Genomic DNA, 25,434 nt, shown 5'->3' on the forward strand with positions numbered 1-25,434 from the left:
ACTAAATTGAATAAGATTTTTAATACATCTATTAAACTAAAATTATTTATCATTATTTTGATAAAAATATTAAAAGTAATTTTAAAAATTAGCAATTAATTAAAAAATATATATACATTTTATACATTAAAAACTAATAATTACATACATGTTTTACAAACAAAATGTTTGAAATTGACAAAATTTATGTAATAAAAATTCAATCAACCTATATATATGTGTGTGTAAAATTGAAACACAAAAGAAATATGCATAGATAGATTCTATCACTTGTTGTAATGCCAATCTGAACCAAAGGGGATTGAAAAATATTACCTTAAAATTTATGAGTTCTTTTATAAAATCGAACTATTTTCTCAAGCTTTAAAAAATTGGTCATAGGTTACATATTGTTTCACGGTTAAAGAATGAAGTGATCTTATAAATGGAAGACTTGTTTGTAGTAAGAAAACAAATAGATGTCCCAAATCTCTCCATACCATGGTGGTAGAGAATTCTTTACAATAAGAAGAATGGTTCTGGAAGCAATGTATGTGGAGCTTCAAGATCTGCATCTCGTGTGAAACCTGAATCCCACATTAGCAAATGCAAAAGCAATATCAAGGAGAACTTCATGTTCATCATGTTCATCATCTTCTTCCTTTCAAGTCCAACACAACAGGTTTATGTGAAACAAAATGCTGCAGCATAACACAAGCTTGCAGAAAAGACCCAGTTTGAGGATCACATAACTGTCTATCAGTTGTATTTTTCACAGAGTTGCGGCGCTTTTCCTTGCAGTGATGGGATTCAAGGGTGAGGCTCTTGGATGCGAGGGGGAGCTCTCGTGGGGGCTGTCGTGGGAGCTTGGCGGAGACGCAGGATCCCACAGCTTCTCAAAGGGGAGGAACAAGTTTAAGTCTTGTGGTTTCTTCTTGCCCTGAGAGCCTCCCCCACTGCTGGTCGATGGCAACGCAGCTGGGAGATTTCCCACTCCCTGGTTCGCCTTCGATGACGCCTCACCTCCACTGGATTGTGGTTTTGTGGAGATGGTCGATAGATGACTCGAGCTCCAGCTTGGCTTGGATTGTTTGTGAGAACGCTGCGGTACGTCTTCACGACCGGAAGACTTGATGGATCTGTGCACCCCGCACACTGGTATTCATTAGACATGAGCTCATTGCGTAAGGAAAAAGCACTTAAAGGCGGAGAGTGGATCGTTGAGTAACGAAACTTGCCTTCTCTTGGAGGAGTCCAAGTTTGATGGTCGCAATGGAGACCTTTGTGGAGTCACTTGAGATGTGGGCTGGAAAGGAAACAAAGACAAACCAATTGCTTCCGTCATATTGGATTCTTAGTGCGCATTGTAAACTGTCAGGCTAACCAATGTTACTTAAACAAATACAAGAGGTCATTTCGTGAACGAGTACAATCCTATGACGTGCCTTAGAAATTGAGCATGAGAAAGCTACTCTCTTCAAGGGTGTGAGTGCGATGATGAGATGGAGAATCAGAATGGAAAGAGGTGCACAGATGAATCAGTATTGGAATAATCATCCAGTGTGAAGTGGGATTAGAGATGGACGGAGTGAAGACATACGATGTTCACGCACGGACTTGGCTAACTCAGGCCCTGATATTATTGGATTATAACGACGAAATTACGCTTGTATGGAAGTCAGACCGTGTATATTCTAGCAGTTGGATGACTTGCACTCCAGACATGCTTTTATGCCACCGAAACCCACTCAGATCCCCGTTACCCCATACGGACTTCCAAACGGTTGTGAGCTTTCACCCAAAAATTGTCTATGCTCATGGGTTGTGCTCTCAAGAGAGGACTCTGAATGGTCTCCGTAGACAGTTGTTTTGTGTGTCCAGTGTCTGAGAGATGAAGGGCGTACCCCAATCATCCAGGAATGTTGCATTAACTCATCTGGGGTCATTCGGGCGTCCTTGTCCCATCTCAAACAACTCTCCAAAAAGTCTACGAACATTAGATCCTTGCACATTATGGCGGTAGCCAGATCCTTGGTGCCTGGCCAATGTTTCTTCCCCCATGAGTTGGAAACTATTCTTGGGCAGTTATTACTATCTGCAACACCATGAAGTGAATGAATTCAGACTTTGCATGTCATAGTCTAAAGAATGAATAGTTGTAACTTTTTGACTTGAAAGAGAACATTTAAATTTGATAGACACACCAAAAAACATTTTCTTGCGCGTGGCATTTTCGAGGACGGCACTCGAAGGCAGGCCCAAGACTTCCATCATGCATGCCAGCTGCTCCACCTCGTTCTCTCCTGGAAAGAGAGGGTACCCTGTCCCCGGAAGGATTTCCAAAAACTCAAGTCAAAAATAGAGTGACTACGATTTACTAACATACTAAGCAAAGAATAGCAAGAAGAGGTTCTTAGACCAAAATTAAAGAGAATGAAGAGTTTCATAGCTACAAAATTTCATACTTAAACAGAGTTGAACTCGATCAGATGATTTTAAACTTAAAAACAGATTCTGACAAACTCATAAAATGCGGGGCACTACCTGTCCCAACTAACAATACTCTTCCATCTACATTCTCTATCAGTATTGTAGCGCGTGTATCTCCTAATGCCCAATGTTTGTGCAAGTACAGTAATAGTTTGGTTACAAAGTGTACATTTGCAAAGTGTATGGTTGCAAAGTACCTGAGAAAAGCTCAGCTAGAATGCAACCAAAGCTCCAAATGTCTACCTTCGTGTCATAAGGAAGCCCTGCAGATATAAAATCATCTAATTATGTCATTACATAAACAGTGCATCACAACCTGAAACCTGAAATGACAATGGAATAATTGTAAAAATTGGCAATAACTGTACTAATGGTTCATGACTTGCTGTATACCTAGAATTACTTCAGGCGACCGGTAAAATCGGCTTTGTATGTAAGTATAAACTGCACAGAGACAACCATACTATTTCAATGAGATAGGATGTTCGTAGCAGCCAAAAAGATAGCTGGCCACATAAAATGACAATATTAAATTGAACCGGGAAATTCTTCAACCTCTGCTCTTATGATGAATGACAGGTCCTGTGTCATCGAGAGTAAAGTGCACCATACCCGCTCAGAATGCATTGACCTCGCAAGGAGAGGAGTGGTACATTTGGTTCGAATCATCGTCACCAGCTACTACCCTTTCAAGGACCGAACACGACCATTTGCACCATTCACTAGCTACATAAGAAATGACAAAGTATATCTATTTTTACTGTTTTTTCCATCGTTCGTTAATTTCCTCTAATGGGTACGGCCTAAAGATTTTTCTTTCATTTTCATCTCACCTTGCAGCTGTCTCACTTCACCCTGCTCGTCCTGCCCTTATGAGGGGGTGGCACCTAAAACCTTCTACACCGCAATTAATTGTGCATGGAATTCCACAGTAATTTTCAAAAAATTCCTGTATTTCACATACACTTTAATCATTCTCTGAACATGCGAATTTCCGTACCTGTGACCTTTCAGCAGAATCTCGTGTTGAGAAAAACATCGCCCTTTAACAATGCAAATGGCACCTCATTAGTGGAAAGAGCTACTGACAAAAGCATATCTCTAGGCAAATCCCATCATTTGCAAATTAAAAAAAACTTATGAGAACATAATGCTTTTCTTCTTCTTTTTTTTTTCTTTTTTATCTTTTTTTTTTTTTTTTTTTTTTTTTTTTTCCTCCCCCAATGGTCTTTCTACTACGACGTAAGTTGCAGGCACAAAGCTCCTGGTGACATTGTTAATATGACGGTGGGGGCCACTTCACGCGGGGTGCACGTGTATTTCTGACTGTCTTTCAAGCATCTCACAGCATCCGCTTGAAAGGTATTCAGGTCACGTCTTCGATCACTCCGAACAAATAATTCCTTGAAAGTACAGCTTGGTGCAAAGTTTCATCAAAAGACATATTTCTGGCTGTCAGACCATGCTCTCCTACTGATTTCCTTAAAGTGCATATGAACATTAATTTAAGATGTTATCATTAGGCACCTTTTTCGTGGCTGAAGCAGCTAGATCCGAAGTCGATGACTTTTATCTTTGACATTGCGGGATGCTGCAGTAGGATATTTTCAGGCTTCAAATCACAGTGAATCACATTCAACTTTCGCAAGTACCGGAGGGTTTGTAGCAGCTGACTTGCGAAGCTCTTGATCACAACCAGATTTATGCCCTGCAATGTTCAGCTTTCTCTTGCATTAGTTCGGAGTTAAATCCATCTAATTTCGTTGGAAAGCCCCTGAAAGATTCGGTTTAAAACCGCCGATTGTGATACGCAACAGTTGGCAAAACTGGGTATCAAAATTACTTGCACCCAAGATATCTTCCACATTATATATTCATGCGTATTATCTTCCACATTATATATTCATACGAGAAAACTCAATCTACTGTGACATAAACAGATTCACATTGGAACAGAGATTTCAACAGATGTCAGGTATTTAGCGAAGGGGACTCCCAAGAGATTAAATGTTGTGAAGATAGGGAAATTTTAAAGGGAAGGGACAGTAATTCATTCTGTGAGTTGTTCAGAGGTTCATTGCTAATGTACGACATAAAAAGATGGGTACAGTCAGACTCGTTTGACATGAAAGAAGAGGTTCTTAGTGCTAGAGAAGATGAGTACCTGGAAATTATTGCGCTTGATGAGTTCGTAGAGAGAGATGTCATGGAGGGAAAAAGTGATGCAAAGATGGCTGCGGAAATAGAAAGACTCGTAAATTGTCACGATGTTGGTGCTGCTGGACTCCTCCTTAGCCTGCAAGATAAACGTTTTGCCTATTACTTTTAGCAGCAAAAATGTAACTGGAGGTGCAACTGTACTTGGTACTTTGTAGTGAAACAAAAACGCGTTACATCAAGACTCGCAGTGTGGATTCACTTATTTACTTTTACTATTGTATGCTGAATAGAAGTATCTGACTATACTGTCTCAAATGTACACGAAAAGAATCACTAAAACTTTCCCCGGTACAACGCTACCCTGACACCGAAACTTAATGCCAAATACTCTTCAAACTAGACCTTTGCCAATAATCGTCCGATTCACCATCATTCTTAGAATACAACATAATCTATGATCAATGCATTCTGCTAGGCATAAACGTACCTTATCTCTCAAATGCTCCAGGATTTTGACCTCTGTAAGAGCTTGCTGATGAAATCGCCTTTTATTACGGATCATTTTTATGGCTCTCAGAACTTTGTACTTATGATCACTACACTTGAGAACTTGACCGAAACTGCCCTTGCCCAATGTTCCTAACACCTCGTACCTATACGCAAGCTGGTCGTGATTCACCACATTGTAGTCGCCTCTCTCATCGTCATAACCTGCAGTTGCTCAAAATCATCATTCTACCAGTTCGACCGCATTCCAAATGTGGCTTGCACTACGGGTTTGCACTAAGAAGGCATCTTCATGGTTCTATAACTGGCGCATTGCATAGGATAAGCTTGAATGCCGAAGCGACGCACAGAGACCTGAAACTCTGAAACTTAGTGACATTTGACTGTAAGCTGAACGTATTCTGCAACCGCATACAGTTGGATTCTAAATGATGCTCAATATGCACGAAGTAACTGGTCTTGAGATGTTCCAGTATGGGTTCGATATTAGCTATATGAGAAATCATGGTATTGGCACAATTGAGATGGCACACGATACTGTAGACCGTCTGTATTCCAGTTACATGACACGAAAATTCTTGAACAACGAAAGCATCCTCTAGCAGGGGTACCCAATAGTTACCAAATTCAATCTAGAGACGAGGAAAATAGAGAAGCTTACCAAAGTTGCAGGTGCCAAGGGTAGTGGAAGGCTGGATCTTATCGCTTTCCAGGCCTAGGTAATAAATTTGAGAGTAAGGAAGGATTTCCCTCTGTTCAAACTCGTTCAAATGTTGTCCACACTGCCTGAGGACCACTGCAAATTCCCGGACCTCTTTCATCAGCAGACTTGATGTAAACATTCAGACACTGCCGCATCAGGCAGTCTCATTGTCAAGAATGTGTTGATGAAATTTCTAAAACAAGGACAGTGTATCAGGAAATAGAAAGATTCTGCCAGTTACAATTGCAATGAGGGTGCAACCACTGTTTCATTGCAGGGAAATACCGTACTTTCAGGAGAGGAACCTATTCCCGGGCTCCCCAAAGCAGGCATTGCAGTATCATATTTCTGCAAAGAAGTATCTGGCAGTTCTCATTATTGCATTCTTCATCGCTCTAGTGTCACATCTTCTCATCTTGTTCGAACAATCTAGACATTACAGACGTCGAACATGAGGAAGCCCACGTTCCAAACGGCAGAAATAGATCCATGATAAATCCTAAACTATTAACTTCTGATGAAACTGAGATGCATCGTTATGCATCAAAAAAACACAACTGAAACGACATCTCCAAGTGGAAGGGGCTTACATGATCACGGCTCTGGATTAGAGATGTAAGCATCGACTTCCGAGACGTGCCCCTTTCAGTAATTACCAATCTTGGACTTGCCTCAGCAGCAGCCTGCCTTTCCACCTTATCACATATTGAAGCCAAACTCAGCATACCTGGGTACACCAAGCTTCAGTCTATTCTCGCCATTAACAAATTAGCTTATCTAACTCGTCCTTAATTAACCCAAGACGTATCAGTGAATCAGGTCTCAGGTATGCTGAGTTTGGCTTCAGAATATTCCCCAAAAATTGATCATGGATTTTACGTGAAGTGTTCGTGCATCACGAGGTGAGGATCGTCAGAACTGTGGATAATTGGAGGAAAGAAGCAAGTAAGCACTTACAGAAGATCTAGAGGTTTGAGCACTGTCGATAGGGTTTCCACCAAATCCTGCACGTCCGTTTCATTTGTATCAGGTCGTGAAAATCTAATTCATTCGAGAATAACACGAGCTGCTAGGACTCAGTTAAGGAGACGTGTATCATAGCAAAGACAAATGTAAACAGAAGCCCAGAAGCACGGATGCTTCACGTTATTAAAGCATCATGGAAAGATTAAGAAGAGGTACTTTTTACTTTCAAATACAAGAAATGGAAACCCCCCTTTAACCTTCCAAAGGTTTCCAAGGATGCTTCAAACAATATCATCTATATCACTACTATAACCCTAAAACACCCACATGCATGAATAATTGCAAGTGCGTTAGTAGCAAACTGGAGCATACTGATGCCGTGTAAGCGAAACGCTTAGATGTCTTCAGTACTGCCAGGCAGTAAAGCATTCTAGAGCACAACGATGGGATTACATGGAAACTGTGTGGCTGGGTGGATGGATTAGAGAAAAACAAGTGTGGAGAGGTTGTAGAGTTGAGGTGTTGCTTGATGGGATTAATTAACGACAGAAAGGACGTCATACCAAGTGGTACAGTAGTCTGGCATGAGGCGATATTGAGCTTAGGCGGCTTTATTGCTTTACTACTCTGCTGAACAAGTGCACTTAAACAAGTGGGCTGCTTGTGGGTGGCTGAATCTAAGCTTCCATCTTCACCCTGAACTTCATCCGCACCTCTGCACAAAGACCATATCAACAACGTTAAAAAAAACCCTCATCCAAGCTGCAGCTTGATAAATTCTTGCCTGGATTGCACGTCAATAACCCACCGCAGTCATTGATGTGAACTGAATCAGATCATGCGAGATGAGACACACCAATTTAAGCCTATAATTGATCATAATGAATGAATCGTAAAAAAAGCCATATGTTGCATGTATAGAACTGCTACTGATCCTTTTTCATGTCGCATTGATGTGAGACTAGATGATCCAGGTCCACGACGTCGTTAGTATGGAGGCGATCGGCTGTAAAACGCTATCAGTTATTGTGGTGTCCAGGATTACAACTTTTTTTCTTGAATTTATGCACAATTAGAGTGCAAAAAGCGTACCTTTGTAACGCAAGGTGTTTGCGGGTAGGACGACGATCTGTGCCTTCTTTGAGACCTACTTTTGCCCCAATAGCCTTCTGGGATTTCACTGGGCGTACCAAGTTGCTCCCCCTTTTCGGCCTAGAATACATCTTCAAATAAATAACTCACTAGTTAGGTTCACTACAGAGGAAACACAGAAAACTATGTTCTTACCCGCTAAAATCCAGGAATTCACAGAACTCAGCAGTCTGGCTTCTCCTCTACTACCCAACCTGCCTAAATCAAAATTTCTATAATATTAAATTGGGCTAAATTTTGTCAAAATCATGTTTTGATCGTTTCGATTTAATTCTTGGCATGGGGGATATTAAAACGGAAACTTTTGTCAAAAATCTACATACACAAAAAGCTGTGGAAGATTGCCTGTGGCATGCCTCGCTCTCTGCGCTAATGTCTTCCGGCAGAGGTCTGGATGTTTTAAGCTTCATCTTTTTCTTCTCCTCCATTTGCATCCTTTCTGCATTCAAAAAACCTCTAGCGCTGTGATTTCCTGCACTCATGATGCTCCTCCCAGATTGCCAATTCTGCTTGAAGATTCCCGGATTTTTTCGTGGCTCGGCACATGAGGCCCCATCGTCTGCCTTCGCACCTCCTTCAGAGGTCTGCGGTTTGCGGCACTCTATTCTACCCTCTCGTCTGGTTAGTAAAAATCCTGTAGCAGGTTCAATGGGCTCATTACCTCGTTCTGTTACTTCTCTCATAGTCAACCCAGATTCTGAATTGCCTGGCGCTGTCATTCCTCGATTCGACAGACTCCCACCTTTGCTCAAGCTATGCAAAGTAGACCCCTTCAAATTTGCTCTCCTGCGAGTCTGACTTGGCGTGTAAGGAAAGTATAACGCAGGAAAAAAAGGATGTGAAGTGGAGGTAGTTTGCTTAGTAGAAAGCGTCTTCTCTCGATTAGCTGCCTGGCTAAGTTTGGATATGCTCTGAGCTCTTTCGTCAATGTACAACCCGGTTTTCGGAGATCGCTGTGTGGCATTGGTACCCTTCGCCCTGTCCTGGATCCCTGAAGGTTCAGCAGAGACTGATGAACTTGCACCAGCTTCATTCAGAGGTATGTCCTCCAGCTTCTGATCAAAAAATGAATCATCGCCGTTAAATCCTGTAGCGAGCTCTGCTTCGTCAGTTAAATTGTGTCGAACCTTTGCCAAGTTGAGGATAGGTAGCTCGGCCCTCGCCGTGTCAATCCTCCTCGGCCTTTCCATAGCACGGAGTGTCCCAAACATTTTGCTCACTCCTGAGATTGCCTTCGAATAAAGGATTTTCCGCGATCCACGTGGTCGTTGGCTTAAATCGTGATTTAGAAGAGCAGTATAGTGCAGGAGCTTGGATTCGGCACCAGAGGCCGAATCCTGCCGCCCCATCCTGCGTTGCCTAAACGATTGAATGTTGGCAGCTGTTCAGAACCAGAGCAATGCAATGACGATCATGCTCAACTCGAACGTCAAAATATGTCTAGACTGTCAAAAAACTTTGTCCCAGTCGCATGGATTGAGTTTGCTGGAAACTGATATTTAGGGAAAGACCTTCCCTGAGGACTTTTTCAGTTATTTCCGAATCTACTGGGTCATAAGGACGTGTGATTTTCGTTTGAGGGCAAACTCAAACTGTGGTAACCCTCCGAAAACACATTCCACAGCTCAAAGAGGAACGAGTCCCTGACTGGGATCCCTCCGAGAGTGCATCAATTGGTTCCTCATAGACCCTAAACATCAGCTCCTGCAAAAGGGCGGAATGTTTGTTTCAGTGGAAACACAACTATGCATGCATACCAGCCAGGGACCCCACTTCACTTCGTCCAGTCATTATCGAGAACGAACACTTCGATTTCAGAATTTGTGTCGAGATCTTTTAAATGCAAACTCCCACAAATGATCAGACTTGGTAAAATAGTGATGACAAATCTCAGGTTCTCAAGATCCTCTTAAAATAGCCATCCTGATTGTAAGGGAGATTAAGGCAAGCAAAACAATCAAGCTGTTGTAAAGTATGTGACCCGTCTCATAGCTGTAAGTTCTGGGTCACGCTTTGGCTTCGTGATCTCTTAATTGGAAAGTGAAACTAGTCAGTATTACACCTCGAAGACTTAAGAATAGAACAACTCAACATGGTACATTTGAAAAAACTGATCGACAGAGAAGTGGGGCAACTATGAGCTTGCCAGATCCAGCACAACAAAGACACACAATGGACTAGAGGAGACTTAGATTGCAAATAATAAAGAGCGCTCACTGGCGCTACTTCGTGGGAACCATCTCTGTTGATAACAAATCCCTTCGAAAAACGCTGTTATTTACTCCATTTCAATCTCTGCCCCTGCAACAGAACCGACAATAGCTGCTCTAAGCCAGTTGATATGCACCTTCGGATAGAAAATAGGGTTGAAAAAATCACGTTTGCAAGGTGGAGTGGAGGCGTCAAAGAGTCGTGTAGCGGTTACGAGACGCATAACGGTAATACCGGTCAACCCTTTCTTTTTTGGTAGCAAAACTTTCACCTCTCTTCGTCCTTTCTCTTCTTGTTCTACCCACTTTGTCGCTACAGTTCCTAATTTCCTAATCCTTGAAGGACCTCGGTGACCCGGCTGGTTCGCATATACACTGGATACAAGAGTGAACGGAACTCATTCCTAACTTGGCCTTTCAGTAATCGAACAGGTGAGCTACAGGCAGAATTTGTGAGTTCATATGAGACAGCGGCGATTTGTGTCTACCAAAACGAAAGAAACCCGGATAGTCGTTTCAATGAGATCTGCCAGGTTCCTGAGCACGCCTCTTTAAGATAATAACTAGAGTATGTGCGAGTGCGTGCCCCTTGCTTGGGCAGTTTGCAATCTCGAAGGCTCTCTGTGCACTCCTCTTTCCAATCGAATGTGCATAATTGGTAGCTATTAAGGACAAGCTCTGTGTAGTGACAGGCAAAAAAATTGCCAATTTTCGGCATCAACATCTGCCAAAACATCTGTTATGTTCGGATATGCACCAGTTTTACTATGCAATTGAATGCAATAGTCCAGGCGCCGATTGCTTACAGATGCAGACAGGGGAGTTCATATATTCATTCTACACAAAATTTCACTTCCATGGAAACAAAGTGCTCCCTTTGAGAAGTCGACTTACTGAATGATATAAGCAAGGAATTCTTCTTCTTCTTCTTTGCCGAACAAAATGCTCAGCCATGAAATCATTCGCAAGTGATCGTAACCTTCTTCCAAAAAATAATATTGCCAATTGCTGACTTGACGATCTGAAGGCAAAGCAGACCAAAAGACCATTAGGAGTCCAAACGGTAGCGAATCGGTAAGCTGTGTCGTCACGGATAAAAAATTTCTGATCACATTGAAAATGAAAATGAAAAAAAAAAAAAAAAAAAAAAAAAAAAACCGCACTTAAAGATTTCATGTCATACAAAGATGTCAAAATATTCAGTTCATTTTGAATCTCAAACACTCACATTCCACCATACATTCAAACAAGCGCTTAACACCAAACAACGTTCTGCACCCAATTTCTGTCTCATGACGATTAGGAGCTCTAGCACAAAACCCCAAAATCTTCAATTTTATCTTCACTCCAGGTAGACTTGTTTGCACTAATATTTCATCTTCTTAGAAACCAAGTTAACTGTGCAATTGTCAAAAGAGTTGACAGTCTTTCCACTTAAGTTATAAGACTAAAAAGAAACGCAAGTGTTCTTCAACACATGATCGAATGGCCGCGACATCTCCCTTAATGAGATATGAATAACTTTGTAGTGTGAACGCTAATGTCAAACAGAAAATTTGTAATTAGAAATTTGTGAAACCCAGTCACAAAAATCTACCGAAATAACACACTACTTGTATTACACATAATAATGGATTGGCTATTAGTATTACACTTAATGATGGATTGGGTAGAAAAAATCTCTCTCATCTTGTGGTGTGAACGTGAAGGAGTTTGTTCCCATTGTGCCACTCATGGGAACACAATTAGACTCACTAATCTAGTGTTAGTGGTAAGTAAGGTTCTTGTTGTCATTGAGATCTTGGAGTTAAAAGCTTGACATCAATAAATGAAATAAAATAAGTGCATGAATGAATAAATGCTTTACTTTACGATTTTTGCTAAGGTTTATCACATGTATGGTATATTTTTCACCTTTTCATTACTCTTGAGCTGCCAAGACAAGCAGGCATGCCAAAATAATTTGGACATGTTCATTTCTTTATAAAAATAAACATCTATTGTAAACGTTTATTTTCTTTGGCTAATATTATAGAGGTGGTTTTCTATAGTTTAAAATTTTTAAGGAAAAAAGGATAGAAAAAGTAAAAATAAGAATAAAGAATTTAGGATTTGGAATTAATTATACTTGGCATAATTATATTTTTGCAAAGGTACAAAAAGGGACGTAGTTTTACATTTCTGTATCTTTTATGTTGTCTTAAAGGCTTTCATAAAAAATAAAGAATAATATATAAATACAAATATAAATAAAAACAAAAACACTACTTATCCAAGGATACAAGACAATGTTTTACCATTAAGAACATATTTGTTTGATTTCTAGGATTTTTTTAATTTTCCATTAACTTTTAAATATTTGAATGACATTAATTTTTAGTTTTTTTACAACAACATTGTCTAGAAAAAAACTAAAAAAAAAAAAGAAAAAGAAAAAGAAAAAAGCCATTTGGTGAGCTTATGGTGCCAAGAAATAAAAATAAATAAATAAAAAAAAAAACAAACAAAATATGATTGATATATACTTTAACAAGTTTATGTAAGTAGAATCTCTTAATATATGTATACATACATATATTCTAAAATAAGATTTAAATAATTGCTTATTATCTAAAAACTTAGTCTTTAAAAAGACATTAAATAACTTTGATTCATTTCTTTAAAATAACTAATTTTTTACACTTTTGTAATAGAAAATTTACTAATAATTATTTTTTAATTAAATTATACATATCTCTTACATAAATAAATATGATTACATATAGATGTCAAATGTTTTAATCATAAAATATACGTAATCATTACAGAAAACATTTAGCATAAAATATATAATTTGAGGTAAATTTTTTTTCCTTATAAGCTTTAAAAAACTATAGAAAATCAAAGAAAATAAATCAATTTTTGCAGTGGAAATAAAATCATAAATTTTTAATAATAATAAAATATAATATTTTTATTTTATATTATTTTATTTCATAATAATCCATAATATTCTATTTAGTCAAAAACATTGTAATAAACTAAGGTATCTCTACTTGCAAACAAAAAAAGAGAGAGATTTCGAAAAACAATTGAAACCTCTTCACATAAATTGAAATTTTTTTTAAAAAAAACTTGTTAATTTATTATATTCTATTGGAAAAGCACAAGACTAATCCTGAAATTTTCTTGTATTGACAGATTTATAAACAACACAACAAATCTTTTGTAACTCAACACACTCTATCTCAACGAATTTCATGCATTCAAAAGTTATAAAGAATATATATGGTTGTACATTTAGAAGATTAAATGTTTTGATATTTTACAAAATTGTAAAATTTATATATTCATTTATATCATTTTGCAAATGTGGTCATAAATAAACGGTTTGAAATGATGTCATGGTGTGGTTTATTTTATATTTTTCTTTCATATTTTTTTGTAAAACATGCAAAACACATATTTTTGACAATAAGTTATCTTTAAGAAATTTATGAAACTATTTAGTGTAATCAAAATTAAGTTACTACAGGAAAAAATTCAAAAAAACAAAAGCGATTTTATATAATTTGTAAAGTAATAGTTAAATTGTTAAAATTTGTATATATTTAATGCTTTTTAAATTTTAAATCAAACATTGAAATACCTTCAGTGGGTTGAAAACCAAGTCTTGGTTTTGATGAATGATTCAAATCACTTACAGGTGTAGTGACGTAAATTAACAGTTATATGATTTTAAAGTCCATTTTTTCTTTTGGTTGATATAAGTTTACAAAGAAGAACATAGAATTATAATTGTAAATATAAAAACATCTCCATCCTCATTTTGTTTATGCTTTATTTTTAGATAACCAAAATAATTGATAAAGTGACCATTAGGATTAAGGACTTGCTTGCCAATTTGGAATCCACTCACATTTTGCAAATGAATATGTACAATTTCCACACTGATTGCTTAGATCAGGTGTGAAAGTTGTTGACCATTGTTTTGTTGTTATATCATAAATAGCAATGGTTGTGGCAGTATTCATATCTTTGGGTATTAAAAAACACAGAAAATTCAAGCTAGCACAACAGTCATATTGCCTTATAGTTTTCAAGTCATTAAATAATGCATTGTATATTTCCTTAGGCATCATTGTCACCTGCAAATACTCCCCTAATGGTAGCCCATTTGATACAAGAACTTCATAGACCTCGATTGTACATGGATCAATTATTGACCTTGTTAATGCATAAACTTTACCTTGTGGTCTACATTGTAATAGTCGTGGAGCTTGCATATGTTTACGAGGAAATCCTTGAGAATCTAAAATATCAAAATCTACAATGTGCCATTTTAATGTTGGCTTGTGTATGAAAAATAATTTGTTTTTCCATGTGTGGGTTTTTTCAACTAATGGCATATTTTTGTGGGGTTCACTCTCATTCAAAGAACTATTAAGATCCTTGGATTTAGAGACCATTATTTTGCAAGCTTGTGCACCTTCACTAACTTTTTTTTGACCACTAACCATATAACCCACATCAATTATGGCTATAGATGTCTTTCCGGACTTTGGGAATCGACATTGTCCTACAAAAGACCCGGAAACCCACATATCGTGCCTAGAGTCATAAGCCATGAACACAAGCTCATTACAACCTTTCTTAAAAGGTGTTGAATTCTCACAATGACTTCCAACAACATATAATCTATACCTTTTCTTTTGCAAAAGGATTTTAGTATCTTCACCACAACTTGGTGGAGGTGCCATTGTTATCATCAATGCAATCTTAGCATCCAAAGTTTTATTAGAATGGAGAGGAATGTATTTGATTTTTTTGGTGAGAGGATTACAAACCAAAAGTATAGATTGTGGGGGATAAAGTACATGGTTATAATCTTGAGAATGAGGAATTGGTGGAGTTTGAGGATTAGGCATTCTTGGTTGAAGCCCTCCATTAACACACAACAAACCTCCATCGCCAGCAATAATATCATTCACATCCAATGGCAAAAAATCAAGTTTTGGCAAACCAAACCATTTTCTAGAGTTTGGATTGAAACCTACAATTGGGTTTTGTTCAATTTTGTTAATTACACAAGGAAAGTAACTTGCATAGAGTGAACTTTTATTGTCTCTATACATGGTAGGGTTCCACAAGACCATATTTCCTTCAATAGTAGATCCATGAGGCTTTAGCCGCCAACTTGTCCAAGCTTCTAACATTTTATTTGTATCCTTAGCAAGAAGTTTGGTAAAAATATCAACAATTTCATCGGCATCCAAAACATCCCAGTTGAAATTCTTGTCAAGTATGGCACGTATCTTAATCTTATTTTTTAATCTTTCATCTTGGGCCTGTTTTTGTAATATGTCATGAATATGTCGTGATATTGCTCCTCTTGAAAGTTTTGATTTTGAAACTGTAGAGTTGGAGTGTACTTCAGCATTGCTAGAGGAGGGTTTTGATGATTTTCCTCCCATATCCAAAAGCAACTACAGCAACAATGGTGATGTCAGAATGAAGTTACTTAATGTTGTTGGTTTTTATTTTTGTCATTATTAAATACCAAAAACTTATTGAAATGCTTTCAAATATGGAATCATACAAAAATATTCCTCCAATGATAATAATGTTATTTTTTAAAATTTATACCTTTTTTAGGCTTCATGCTGTTCTACACTAGCAAAGCCCTTCGATCAAATGACTATTACCAACAATAAGACTTACAAATCATAGGAAATGTTACAATTAATAGAAGATAAGGTAACATAATAATTTATGTAAATTTATATGTTAATAAATAAAATAATAAATATATATGATTCATATAGGTTCTTAGAAAAATAAACAGATTGGATGTCAGTTTTATGAATACACCCTAAATTTCATTTCTGGAACAATCTTGAGTTGATTTATTTCTGAAGAATTTCAATAAAAAAATGATCAAAATATGCTTACTCATTCTAATTTTTTAATATTCCATATAATTTTATTGGTACTTTGGAATATTGGACCTCAAACATTTATTAGCATCTTGTTAATATAATTATTTATTGGTTGAAAGTTTTAGAACGAGACTTTTTTTTTTTTTTTTTTTCTGTTGATTATATGATTTTAAAGGTCAAATCATTTTTCTTTATGATGAGTTTTGAATTTATATCAAAATAAATTATATCTAAATCAATTTAAAAACAAGAGACAATAACATTATTTGATGATGTAATTGCAAAGAATTTGAAAATAAATTCACTTAAATCATCAATATGTATTTTAAATCCCTATTTTTCTTCACTTTTCTTCGTAAATTAGGGTTTTACTTAATTTGAAACAAACCAATTCATGTATCAGAATAATTTTTTTAAAGAACTGGCATAACATCAAATTGGCTTTTTTGGATAAGCCTCAATGTTTCTTTAAAAATTATTAATTTTTTTCATAACTAGTATGAGGATTGAAATATATTTTCAGACACTCTGGAGCAAAACACATGGAAGAACCCGATAAGGAAATGTCATACAGTAAAATGTACACAAACATCAAATAGTAAGTATATAAAAATAGAAATAAATTACAAATTACAAAAAAATAAAAAAATACAAAAAATATATATACTCATATAAAAAATATAAATTTTAAATTTATATACTCATTATATCTCCATAAATGAATTTATGTCAATTATGAAATCATCTTAAGAGTTTCAATTTTATTTAATTCATTAGTATTAATTATTATCACAATAATAATAAAAATGCTGAAACTCATATTACAGAAGAAACTATTTTGTTTCATAAATGGTATGTTTTTAATTATTTTAAAATTAAGTAAAAAATCATAATAGAAATGATCATGAGGTCAAGTTTGGAGATAGACGGTTTCGATCCCCTCGTGTGGCCCACCCACTTGATTCTGCCTCACAAGCCCCTTTAAATGCTCACATATCTTTCTGTCGATCGAAATTGCTGCTTGGCCTCCACACCTCCATTTTTGTTCCAAGGGAAAATAAATTCACCACTTGAGGAGCAGCGATCTGTGGCTTTCTTTTCGCCTCAATCTCTGCTTCACGTGTAGTTCAGAAGAGTTGTTCATGTGCGGTGTTTCCTCTCTTGGTGGATGTTTAGCACAGCCATGGTTACGTTAAGCGTGCGGGGAGGTTTTAAGCTGATTTTACTGCCTCGTTAAATTCTTGCATTTTACGGACGAGGTTAGGTCCGTCGAATAGTATCACTGATGACTGCGTCTGTATTCTCTCCCGGTGACAATCTCATCTTCTCTCATCTTTCTCTTCCTTTCGTTAGCGGGTATTTACTGCGGATCTGACAGCAGTGCACAATGCGGCGATGACGGGTACTATGACACTTTGACAACAGATCACATACGATTTTCAGACATATTCATTGCTTAATAACAGTCCTTGCGGTTTACTAACATGGTTAGCGTGTGAGAGAAATGTGGACACGGAGATGACTGGAAAATGTTTCTCCCATTATCCGTGACGGTCTGCTTTCTTATGAAGTATGCATTAGTTATATGGATGTTGGAAGAATATCAATTGCATTCATGTTCACATAGCACAGAGCAGAAGCGGATAGAGCGCTGGATAACCCATATTTCGGAAGAAATATCCCCGACAGCAAAAGAGGAAGCAACTCACCTGGCTATTCTCAGAAAATTCTTTTCGGGTCACGGAACTCAGTGCCTGCTAATTAAAATTCAAACCCACACCACATGATTGAACAGAAATGCTCAAATATAACAGTCAATTACAAATAATCTTCGGATCAGACAGCAGCATGCTGAACTCACAACAAATCAATAGCTACTTGGTATGCTGGGTGAAATCTATACAATGATTTGGTTCTAAATGCTGAATGAAAGACCCTAGACGCTGAAACAGAATGTCCTGTTCGTAGCGTGCTACGTAATGATAACGAGAGGAGAGGTCACAATTAGGCCTCTTCCGGATCATCCTCATACTCTCCCTCCTCCTCAGCGCTCGCGTCCTGGTACTGCTGATACTCCGACACCAAATCGTTCATGTTGCTCTCCGCCTCCGTGAACTCCATCTCGTCCATCCCCTCCCCCGTGTACCAATGCAAAAACGCCTTCCTCCTGAACATCGCCGTGAACTGCTCGCTCACTCGCCTGAACATCTCCTGGATCGACGTCGAGTTCCCGATGAACGTCGACGACATCTTCAGTCCGGTAGGTGGAATGTCGCACACCGACGACTTAACATTGTTGGGAATCCACTCCACGAAGTATGACGAGTTCTTGTTTTGCACGTTGATCATCTGCTCGTCTACCTCCTTAGTCGACATCTTCCCCCGGAACATCGCGGACGCCGTCAGGTACCTCCCGTGCCGCGGATCCGCCGCGCACATCATGTTCTTTGCGTCCCACATTTGCTGCGTCAGCTCCGGAACCGTCAGCGACCTGTACTGCTGGGACCCCCTAGACGTCAGCGGTGCAAATCCCACCATGAAAAAATGCAGACGAGGAAATGGGATCAAGTTCACCGCCAACTTTCTCAGGTCAGAGTTGAGCTGTCCGGGGAAACGCAGGCAGCACGTAATGCCGCTCATCGTCGCAGAGATCAAGTGGTTCAAATCTCCAACTGCACAAAGCAGAGAGAGAGATTCACGGACAGCACTGAAACAATAGAAGGCATCCTGAGGACGCTCAAGTAAGGGTATCCCTCCAAGAGAATCTAAGAACAAAACAAATGCACTTAAGTGGAATAACGTCAGGCGAAGATAAGAGCTTACAGGAGGGAGTAATGAGCTTCAGTGTCCTAAAGCAAATGTCGTACAGAGCCTCGTTGTCCAGCACCATGCACTCATCAGCATTTTCTACTAACTGATGTACCGACAGGGTGGCATTGTATGGCTCAACCACGGTATCCGACACCTTAGGAGACGGGAACACTGAGAAGGTAAGCATCATCCGGTCGGGATACTCTTCTCTGATCTTAGAGATGAGGAGGGTTCCCATTCCAGAACCAGTTCCACCTCCTAAACTGTGGCACACCTGGAAACCTGAGGTTACAGAGAGAGAAGGTCAGCACTCGATTTTATGGACAATTTTGCTAGAACGTAGTCGTCATAGACGACAAGACCGGGGATCCACAGCACTGTCCCCCAAGGAGGCGGCGCATCGCTAAGACAAAACCATCAACCAGGCAGAGTACACAGAGCGCTCCACAAACCGACGAGATGTCAATGCATACCTTGCAGGCAGTCACAGCTTTCGGCCTCCTTGCGCACGACGTCCAGAACGGAGTCGATTAACTCAGCTCCCTCAGTGTAATGCCCTTTCGCCCAGTTGTTTCCAGCACCAGTCTGGCCAAACACAAAGTTATCGGGGCGGAAGATCTGTCCGTAAGGACCAGACCGCACGCTGTCCATAGTCCCAGGCTCCAAATCCATCAATACCGCTCGAGGCACGTAGCGACCACCGCTGGCCTCATTGTAATACACATTGATGCGCTCCAGCTGCAGATCAGACGTACCCTGATACGTCCCAGTGGGGTCGATACCATGCTCCTCGCACACTACCTCCCAGAACTTCGCTCCGATCTGGTTCCCACACTGCCCTCCCTGAATGTGCAGGATTTCCCTCATCTTCGCTAAGGATGATCTACAACGAGAACGAAGAAACAAAGACGGCAAACCGTCCCTCGAGCACTGAGACGCTGAACAAAAGGAGAGAAGAAGACGTCCCTGGGGGCACACTGAGAAGAGATATGCCAGAGAGATAGATAAAAGGAGGAGCCCGCCCTAGGGCTTTGGTTCCTGCCCACGAACACTTTCTGCCCATCGTTGGATCGAGCATCTTACGCTTCAACTTTCTCAGGCAGACAAGTAAATTCCAGCTCAAGAGCTGCCAGTCAAATTCCAATCGTAGGCAAGGTACAATTCCCACGCAAAGCGTCTGCGCCGTTGGATGGCGGGATCGACGGCACGAATGAGATTATAGCTGGCGTTGAATCACACTCGTTGCGTAGGCCTAGCATCGTTGGATTTCTCCAGATCCTACAACGTGGTAAAACTCTTGCTCTCAGTAATATTCCTCCCTGTAAGTCACTTTAGCCGACCGCCTTGCATGAGGTAAAAAACAAAAAGAATTGGACAGAAGAGTGAAAAAAGCCCATACTAATCGAAGCTCTAGCGTTTTGATTTATTTTTTAAATTCAAATTCGGGCGACGGGACAGTTTCCTAACCGTTCTGCGCCCATCTGAAAAGCTAAAGGAAACTCCGTCGAGGTTTGAAATTTGAAATTTAAACAGTGGATTCAAATTTTACGCCCCTACGGCTGGTCGTGGTTTGCAACAGTTCTTCGCCAGCCAATCAATACATTGGCAATGGATATATCTGTCCACTGTTTCTGAATCCAGTGCCGCCGCTTAAAAGTTCTTACCTCGGGGGTACTTTACACAAAACACATGCCTGCCCCCCCAGATACCTCGGCATATCCTTCTGCCTGGGCATATGTAGTCGACGCTCATTTGGAAAATAACAAGTTCCACTCATAGCACCTGCTCTTGGTTGGTCAGTTGGGGATCCCTTAATGTTGAATAATGTGGAATGACTTTTGGATCTGTCTACGAGTGCATTGATGGTAGCAATCTGGAAGAGTTCCACGGGCATCTCGACCAGCGTGTGCCTCCTCCTAATGTTGCAAATATGAAGACTAGAGGGATGGACATCGCTAACTTGTGTTATAGCCTCTGAGTTAGAGCGACATAGACGCGGCGTTGTGAAGTTCAGAAGTAGCGGTGCGCGAACAACCTGTTCCTCGAAGGCTCCACGTCTGGATTTTTCGTAGACTGCCCAAACACAATCAATTTAAAAGCTCGGTGATCACACCATACATTTCGGATTAGTGGGAATTTTGCAAAGCACAATAAGTTATGAGTCACTGAAAAAACCTATTTTGTCGAGAAGATTGGAATGGAAAGAGGCTCAAACAGATTTCCTAATGAAGTGAAGACAACTAAGTCCCACGGAAATTCTACATCACGGGGCTTGAATAATTAGATATGAATTGTGTAAATGAGCAGACAAACTTAGAACCCGAATGTAATGTAACAATTAATTCCTAATTAAGCCCCTCTACAATGGGAAGTAGTAATCAGCATGAGCTCTAACAGCTATTTTGAAGGATGGAGGATTGACAAACTTCCAGTGGTGCAATGAGCATCAAAGTCAATGTTCATGAAATAGAACAAAAATACACAACAAAATAGTGTGTATTATTCTTGATATGCGTGCGCTTATCCCCACATGTTTTCTGCTTTATGGTGTTTCTACTTTATTACTATTATTCTTATCATCGTCGTCATTTTGTTTGACTGGTCTCAACATTACTAAAATGTTAATAATCTTGTTTTTAATTACGACTTAAACTCTTACTCATTCACCCATTATTATTATTATTACCTTTACAACAAGATTTATCCAGAACCTTCATTTTCACTTTTTAAAACTATACGTACATACGTACATAATACCAACCTGGCCAAGCTATAAGTCGGCTCAGCTCACTACTTACCTCATGTTTTGAAATATCCATGGAAACTCATGTTTTTAGATCGATATAAATGCTTTTATTGTGTAACATTTTAATACTTACAAGTCCAATAACCTGGTTTTTCATTCACAGACTACAGATGAAAAACCAAGTTATGAGAATTGTAATTACATTGTTGAATTGCAGAATTATTATGCAATTTCTCAATTACAATAAAATTGAAATTAAATTGCACTTTGAAAAATAAAAAAATCAACATTAAGCAAAACAAGAGAAAGGTACTTATCTTACATTTTACATTTTCTTACATTTATTGAATCCAGGAGTAAGAAGTGATCATTTCATTATTTATTTACTTATATTAAAAATGATCTACATAAAAAACAAATGTTTCTTTTACAGTGTAAAGTATGAGAAAACATTACCTATAAAAAAGACACTTTTATTTCAAAACATGTTATTACATCTTTATTTATTTTAAAACAATCTCTCCTTCAAAATGTGGATAAGGAACCTGTTGATGATTTGAATCTAAAGTAAACGTAAAAAAACATCTGCTAAACAATACCTCTGCTGAAAAACTTTTCTCAACAACATGATTTAATACATACATACATACATACATGGACTACGTTCTCTACGTACTTTAGTAGTTCTCCTGAAAGGTAACTGAAGCAAAGCTTAGCTTCATAAATTGACATACTCATACGAATTCGAAGCTCCAGGATAAGTATACAGGTCCATGATACAAAACACGGAAAATGAATACCCGTACCCAATCCGAATGACAACACTAAGAACTGAAGACCACTTTGACACACATACTCATATCCAGATCCAGGCTGTGTTACGATACCCGGGTATACACCCGATCTGAGGCAGAGAGGGACGAGGCAAAACCGAAGGGACAAAACGTGGGACGCCCATGTGGGGAGTGGCAGTGAGGAGTGGTAATGAGGGGCTCGCCGCGCAGCTCACATGCGCGCTGGGGTGACTCTGCCGCGAGGAACGGTGTCTCTCTTTCTCTCTCTCACTTTCGCAATCTCGCTCTGGCAAGACGTTACTGGAGATTAGCGAGACAAGCGCAAAAGAGTCCACTCGTAGCGAGGACCATGCCGCAGCGGCGATGCATCCGGCATTCATTGCCCTGGTTGATTAGCAGGAATGGATAGCCCTCGTGGGGGGGGGGGTTCACCATCTCATTATTTTGGGGTGATTCACTTCTTTTACTGGGATCAAAAGCTTCCGACCGCATCATGGAGCATGATGTGATGTGTTTCTTTTGGATCGACTGATATCCACGGCCTCCGCACCCCACTTTGGCTCAAGCTAACATTCTACGTATTTTTTCACATGAATCATATGGAGCGGTCATCCTACCCGTTTCGTACAATGATTCGCGGTTGGGACCGTGGAATTACACGCTTTCCTAATTTCCAGCGCATCGACATATCCATTTAGAATGAAAGCATGGTGCAGAAGAGTGAGTGTTAAAATAGAGAATCGCTTTCTGGGGGTTGGGGAAAGGTGTGCATTTGCTCCCTGCTTGTCGTTCGAATGCTGCGTGGGTCCGCGAGGCTGCAACAGTCTAACCCGGTTTGATTACGGTTCGATACAAGGCTGCAGTGATTAAAGGTCTGGATAAGGCTAGCTCTCGAGAAGCTCCTGGATGAGGCTAGCTAGGATTTGAGGAATTCGGTCACTTGGCCGAGTGTGTAGTGGATTGCAATGTTTCGCAGTGAAACAGGGGGGAGAAGTCAGGTCGGTACCGTTTCGTCAGACCAGATGCATGTTACTGTGACAGGCACTTGACTGGATGTGAGTGAAACGTTTTGCAGGCCATGCGTACGAAATCCTGCTGACACAGATTTGTTTATGAAACATTCACCAAGCAAGGTCGGTAGTGGGAGCCCATATTGCGAATATCAAGCTGCAAAGGCAAAGTGCGTCATTGTTGGAGAAAAAAATGGAGTGAAAGTCCTTGGTTATGTGCGATTTTTGAAAATTGACAGATACCAGATAATTAGTGGACGAGGATTATGTTAGTGGCCAATTCACTCTTAGTTCTATGTCGTATGTACAAAGTCAGCTGAATTAACATACCGTGATCTAAGTGGTCACCCACAAAAAGTGCTGTTGCCTGTGCGATGCTACTTGAAAACCCATGTCAAGGAGAGTTGGAAAGTAATGAATGAAATTTTTGCTGGCTGTAGTAACCTGGTGAACCCTCACCGGCACAAGTAAATAAGGGAAGGATTTTGGAGTCACCAGTCAATGCTGAATTGGACTGAGCCAATGGCTGCCGACGGACATCCACGTTCTGCTAATGCATGTTCTGCTTCACGAGTCAGGAGTGGAAGCCAGCAGCGACAGACTGCAAATCATGAGTGTGTATGTGCTGAGATGATGCAAGCTTTCGAAAGGGCCGTGCCTCCCTGCCATGTCCTACCAGATAGTTTCCTCGGCTTAGGATTCGCTGAGGGGAAGCTTGACAAGGTGCCGTTTGTCAGGGACATCTGATGCCGTCCTCTACAGTGCAGGGCTGAACAAGAAATTCGTCAGTCAGCTCATTATGCTTACCTCAATCACTTGTGCATTTTCATGGAGATAGAAACATCAACAAGAAGAGAATGGAAGAACCCCAAACATTAACGGTCAGAAAGCACAGTGACGAAAGCAAGCTTCCTTTAAAGCTAAATCATGTTCACCACAAAGTTCTGTACTGGCACATGCTGAGAAGATCTGGTTTCTTCATGTGCTGTGACAGCAATATTTACAGTCGCGGAGAGGGGCACAAACCAAATGAAAGCTCTCCACCACCAGATCACGTACGCCATGTGAGTGAGTGGGAGCAACAGTGTCCCTGAAAGGATGTTGAAGCTTTGCAATGCTCAAAGACAGCACATAACCGCAAACATCTAGACTCAGAAGGAAGCTCCATAACAACGCCCGATCACGATTCTTGTAAGATTACCATGGGTGTCAAGTTCGAATCACACCTCCACTACAATCTACCCCACATACATTCCACCACCTACATTCGCAGCAGCAGCAATAATATGCCACAGAGATTACGATTAAGAGTCTTTGGGTGATACATTCACAGAATCCACAACGCATGTTATCAAAGTGATTATAAAACCAGGAGCAAGAATGGCAGCAAGACTAACATCATATAAATGGCTCGCAAACACATGGAAGCAGACTGTGGAAGTTCCGGAGAGCAGCTACCCACCCATCAATCTTTGTCAACCACGAGAAACCCATACATTTTCACGCTAGGAATACTACAAGTTATGTAAGCACCTAAAAGTGAAGTGGGTTCATAATCAGGTGATGTTTCCTTTGAGAAAAAGCACATTGTGAAGGCTATCACAAGGTCTCACAATGCAGGAATTCTTCACAGTAGTTGATAATGAGCCACGAATATAACTCACAAAGAGGGTACCAGACTCAGTCTGCATAAGTCAAGTTGGTCATAGAAGCAAGATCATTCATTGTGAAGGCAAATCCTGTACCTCACAATGAATGATAAGAATATAACAACAGTACAACATATAAGGCACAAGACTGCGTCTGCCTTAGCGTGCTTTCTATTTGACCGAGAATTCCGAATCATCACAATTTTGTTTTGAAGATGATTTGTTGCTGTTGTTAGCCAATTGCTTACACGAGAAAATGTTATATAATTTTGTAAAAAAGATAGTTCAGGTTATATAAGTATCTACTGCTTAAGTACTTTCTAACTTGGATATAAATAA

General features: G+C 39.5%; 2 protein-coding genes and 2 long non-coding RNA genes across 12 annotated transcripts; 1 reads left to right on the top strand and 3 right to left on the bottom strand.

The window, feature by feature from the left end:
- Positions 1–287: 287 nt before the first annotated feature.
- Positions 288–11,767, bottom strand: LOC112283541 (uncharacterized). Of its 8 annotated transcripts, none has more exons than XM_073534696.2 (20): positions 11,396–11,767; positions 11,062–11,188; positions 10,175–10,258; positions 8,303–9,661; positions 7,898–8,017; positions 7,369–7,520; positions 6,797–6,843; positions 6,430–6,534; positions 6,130–6,187; positions 5,798–5,932; positions 5,117–5,340; positions 4,634–4,765; positions 3,997–4,177; positions 2,863–2,913; positions 2,667–2,732; positions 2,184–2,300; positions 1,884–2,074; positions 1,218–1,285; positions 733–1,118; positions 288–548 (listed from the first exon to the last, which is right to left on the bottom strand). In XM_073534696.2, exons 4-19 carry the CDS (start codon positions 9,304–9,306, stop codon positions 752–754), a joined length of 3,018 nt encoding a protein of 1,005 aa, XP_073390797.1. In that variant the 5' UTR covers positions 9,307–9,661; positions 10,175–10,258; positions 11,062–11,188; positions 11,396–11,767; the 3' UTR covers positions 288–548; positions 733–751. The 8 variants fall into 8 exon arrangements, with proteins under 8 accessions (XP_073390797.1, XP_024378125.1, XP_073390798.1 ...); XM_024522357.3 differs by having other exon boundaries at positions 288–1,118; positions 8,303–8,396; positions 8,619–9,661; positions 11,396–11,766; XM_073534697.2 differs by having other exon boundaries at positions 288–1,118; positions 6,430–6,522.
- Positions 11,768–13,065: 1,298 nt separating this feature from the next.
- Positions 13,066–16,780, bottom strand: LOC112283543 (uncharacterized). Its single transcript, XR_012217683.2, has 2 exons — positions 13,796–16,780; positions 13,066–13,575 (listed from the first exon to the last, which is right to left on the bottom strand). It is a non-coding gene; the product is annotated as an uncharacterized LOC112283543 (long non-coding RNA).
- A 1,103-nt stretch (positions 16,781–17,883) lies between these two features.
- On the bottom strand, positions 17,884–19,861 carry LOC112283545 (tubulin beta chain). The gene is made up of 3 exons (XM_024522360.3): positions 19,370–19,861; positions 18,909–19,178; positions 17,884–18,757 (listed from the first exon to the last, which is right to left on the bottom strand). Exons 1-3 carry the CDS (start codon positions 19,761–19,763, stop codon positions 18,090–18,092), a joined length of 1,332 nt encoding a protein of 443 aa, XP_024378128.1. The 5' UTR covers positions 19,764–19,861; the 3' UTR covers positions 17,884–18,089.
- A 2,754-nt stretch (positions 19,862–22,615) lies between these two features.
- On the top strand, positions 22,616–23,747 carry LOC149989119 (uncharacterized). 2 transcript variants are annotated; one of them, XR_016503245.1, is made up of 2 exons: positions 22,616–23,308; positions 23,512–23,747. It is a non-coding gene; the product is annotated as an uncharacterized LOC149989119 (long non-coding RNA). The 2 variants fall into 2 exon arrangements; XR_016503244.1 differs by having other exon boundaries at positions 22,616–23,200.
- Positions 23,748–25,434: the final 1,687 nt, after the last annotated feature.

Source organism: Physcomitrium patens, chromosome 6, assembly GCF_059467195.1.
Source record: "Physcomitrium patens ecotype Gransden chromosome 6, ASM5946719v1, whole genome shotgun sequence".
NCBI lineage: Eukaryota > Viridiplantae > Streptophyta > Bryopsida > Funariales > Funariaceae > Physcomitrium > Physcomitrium patens.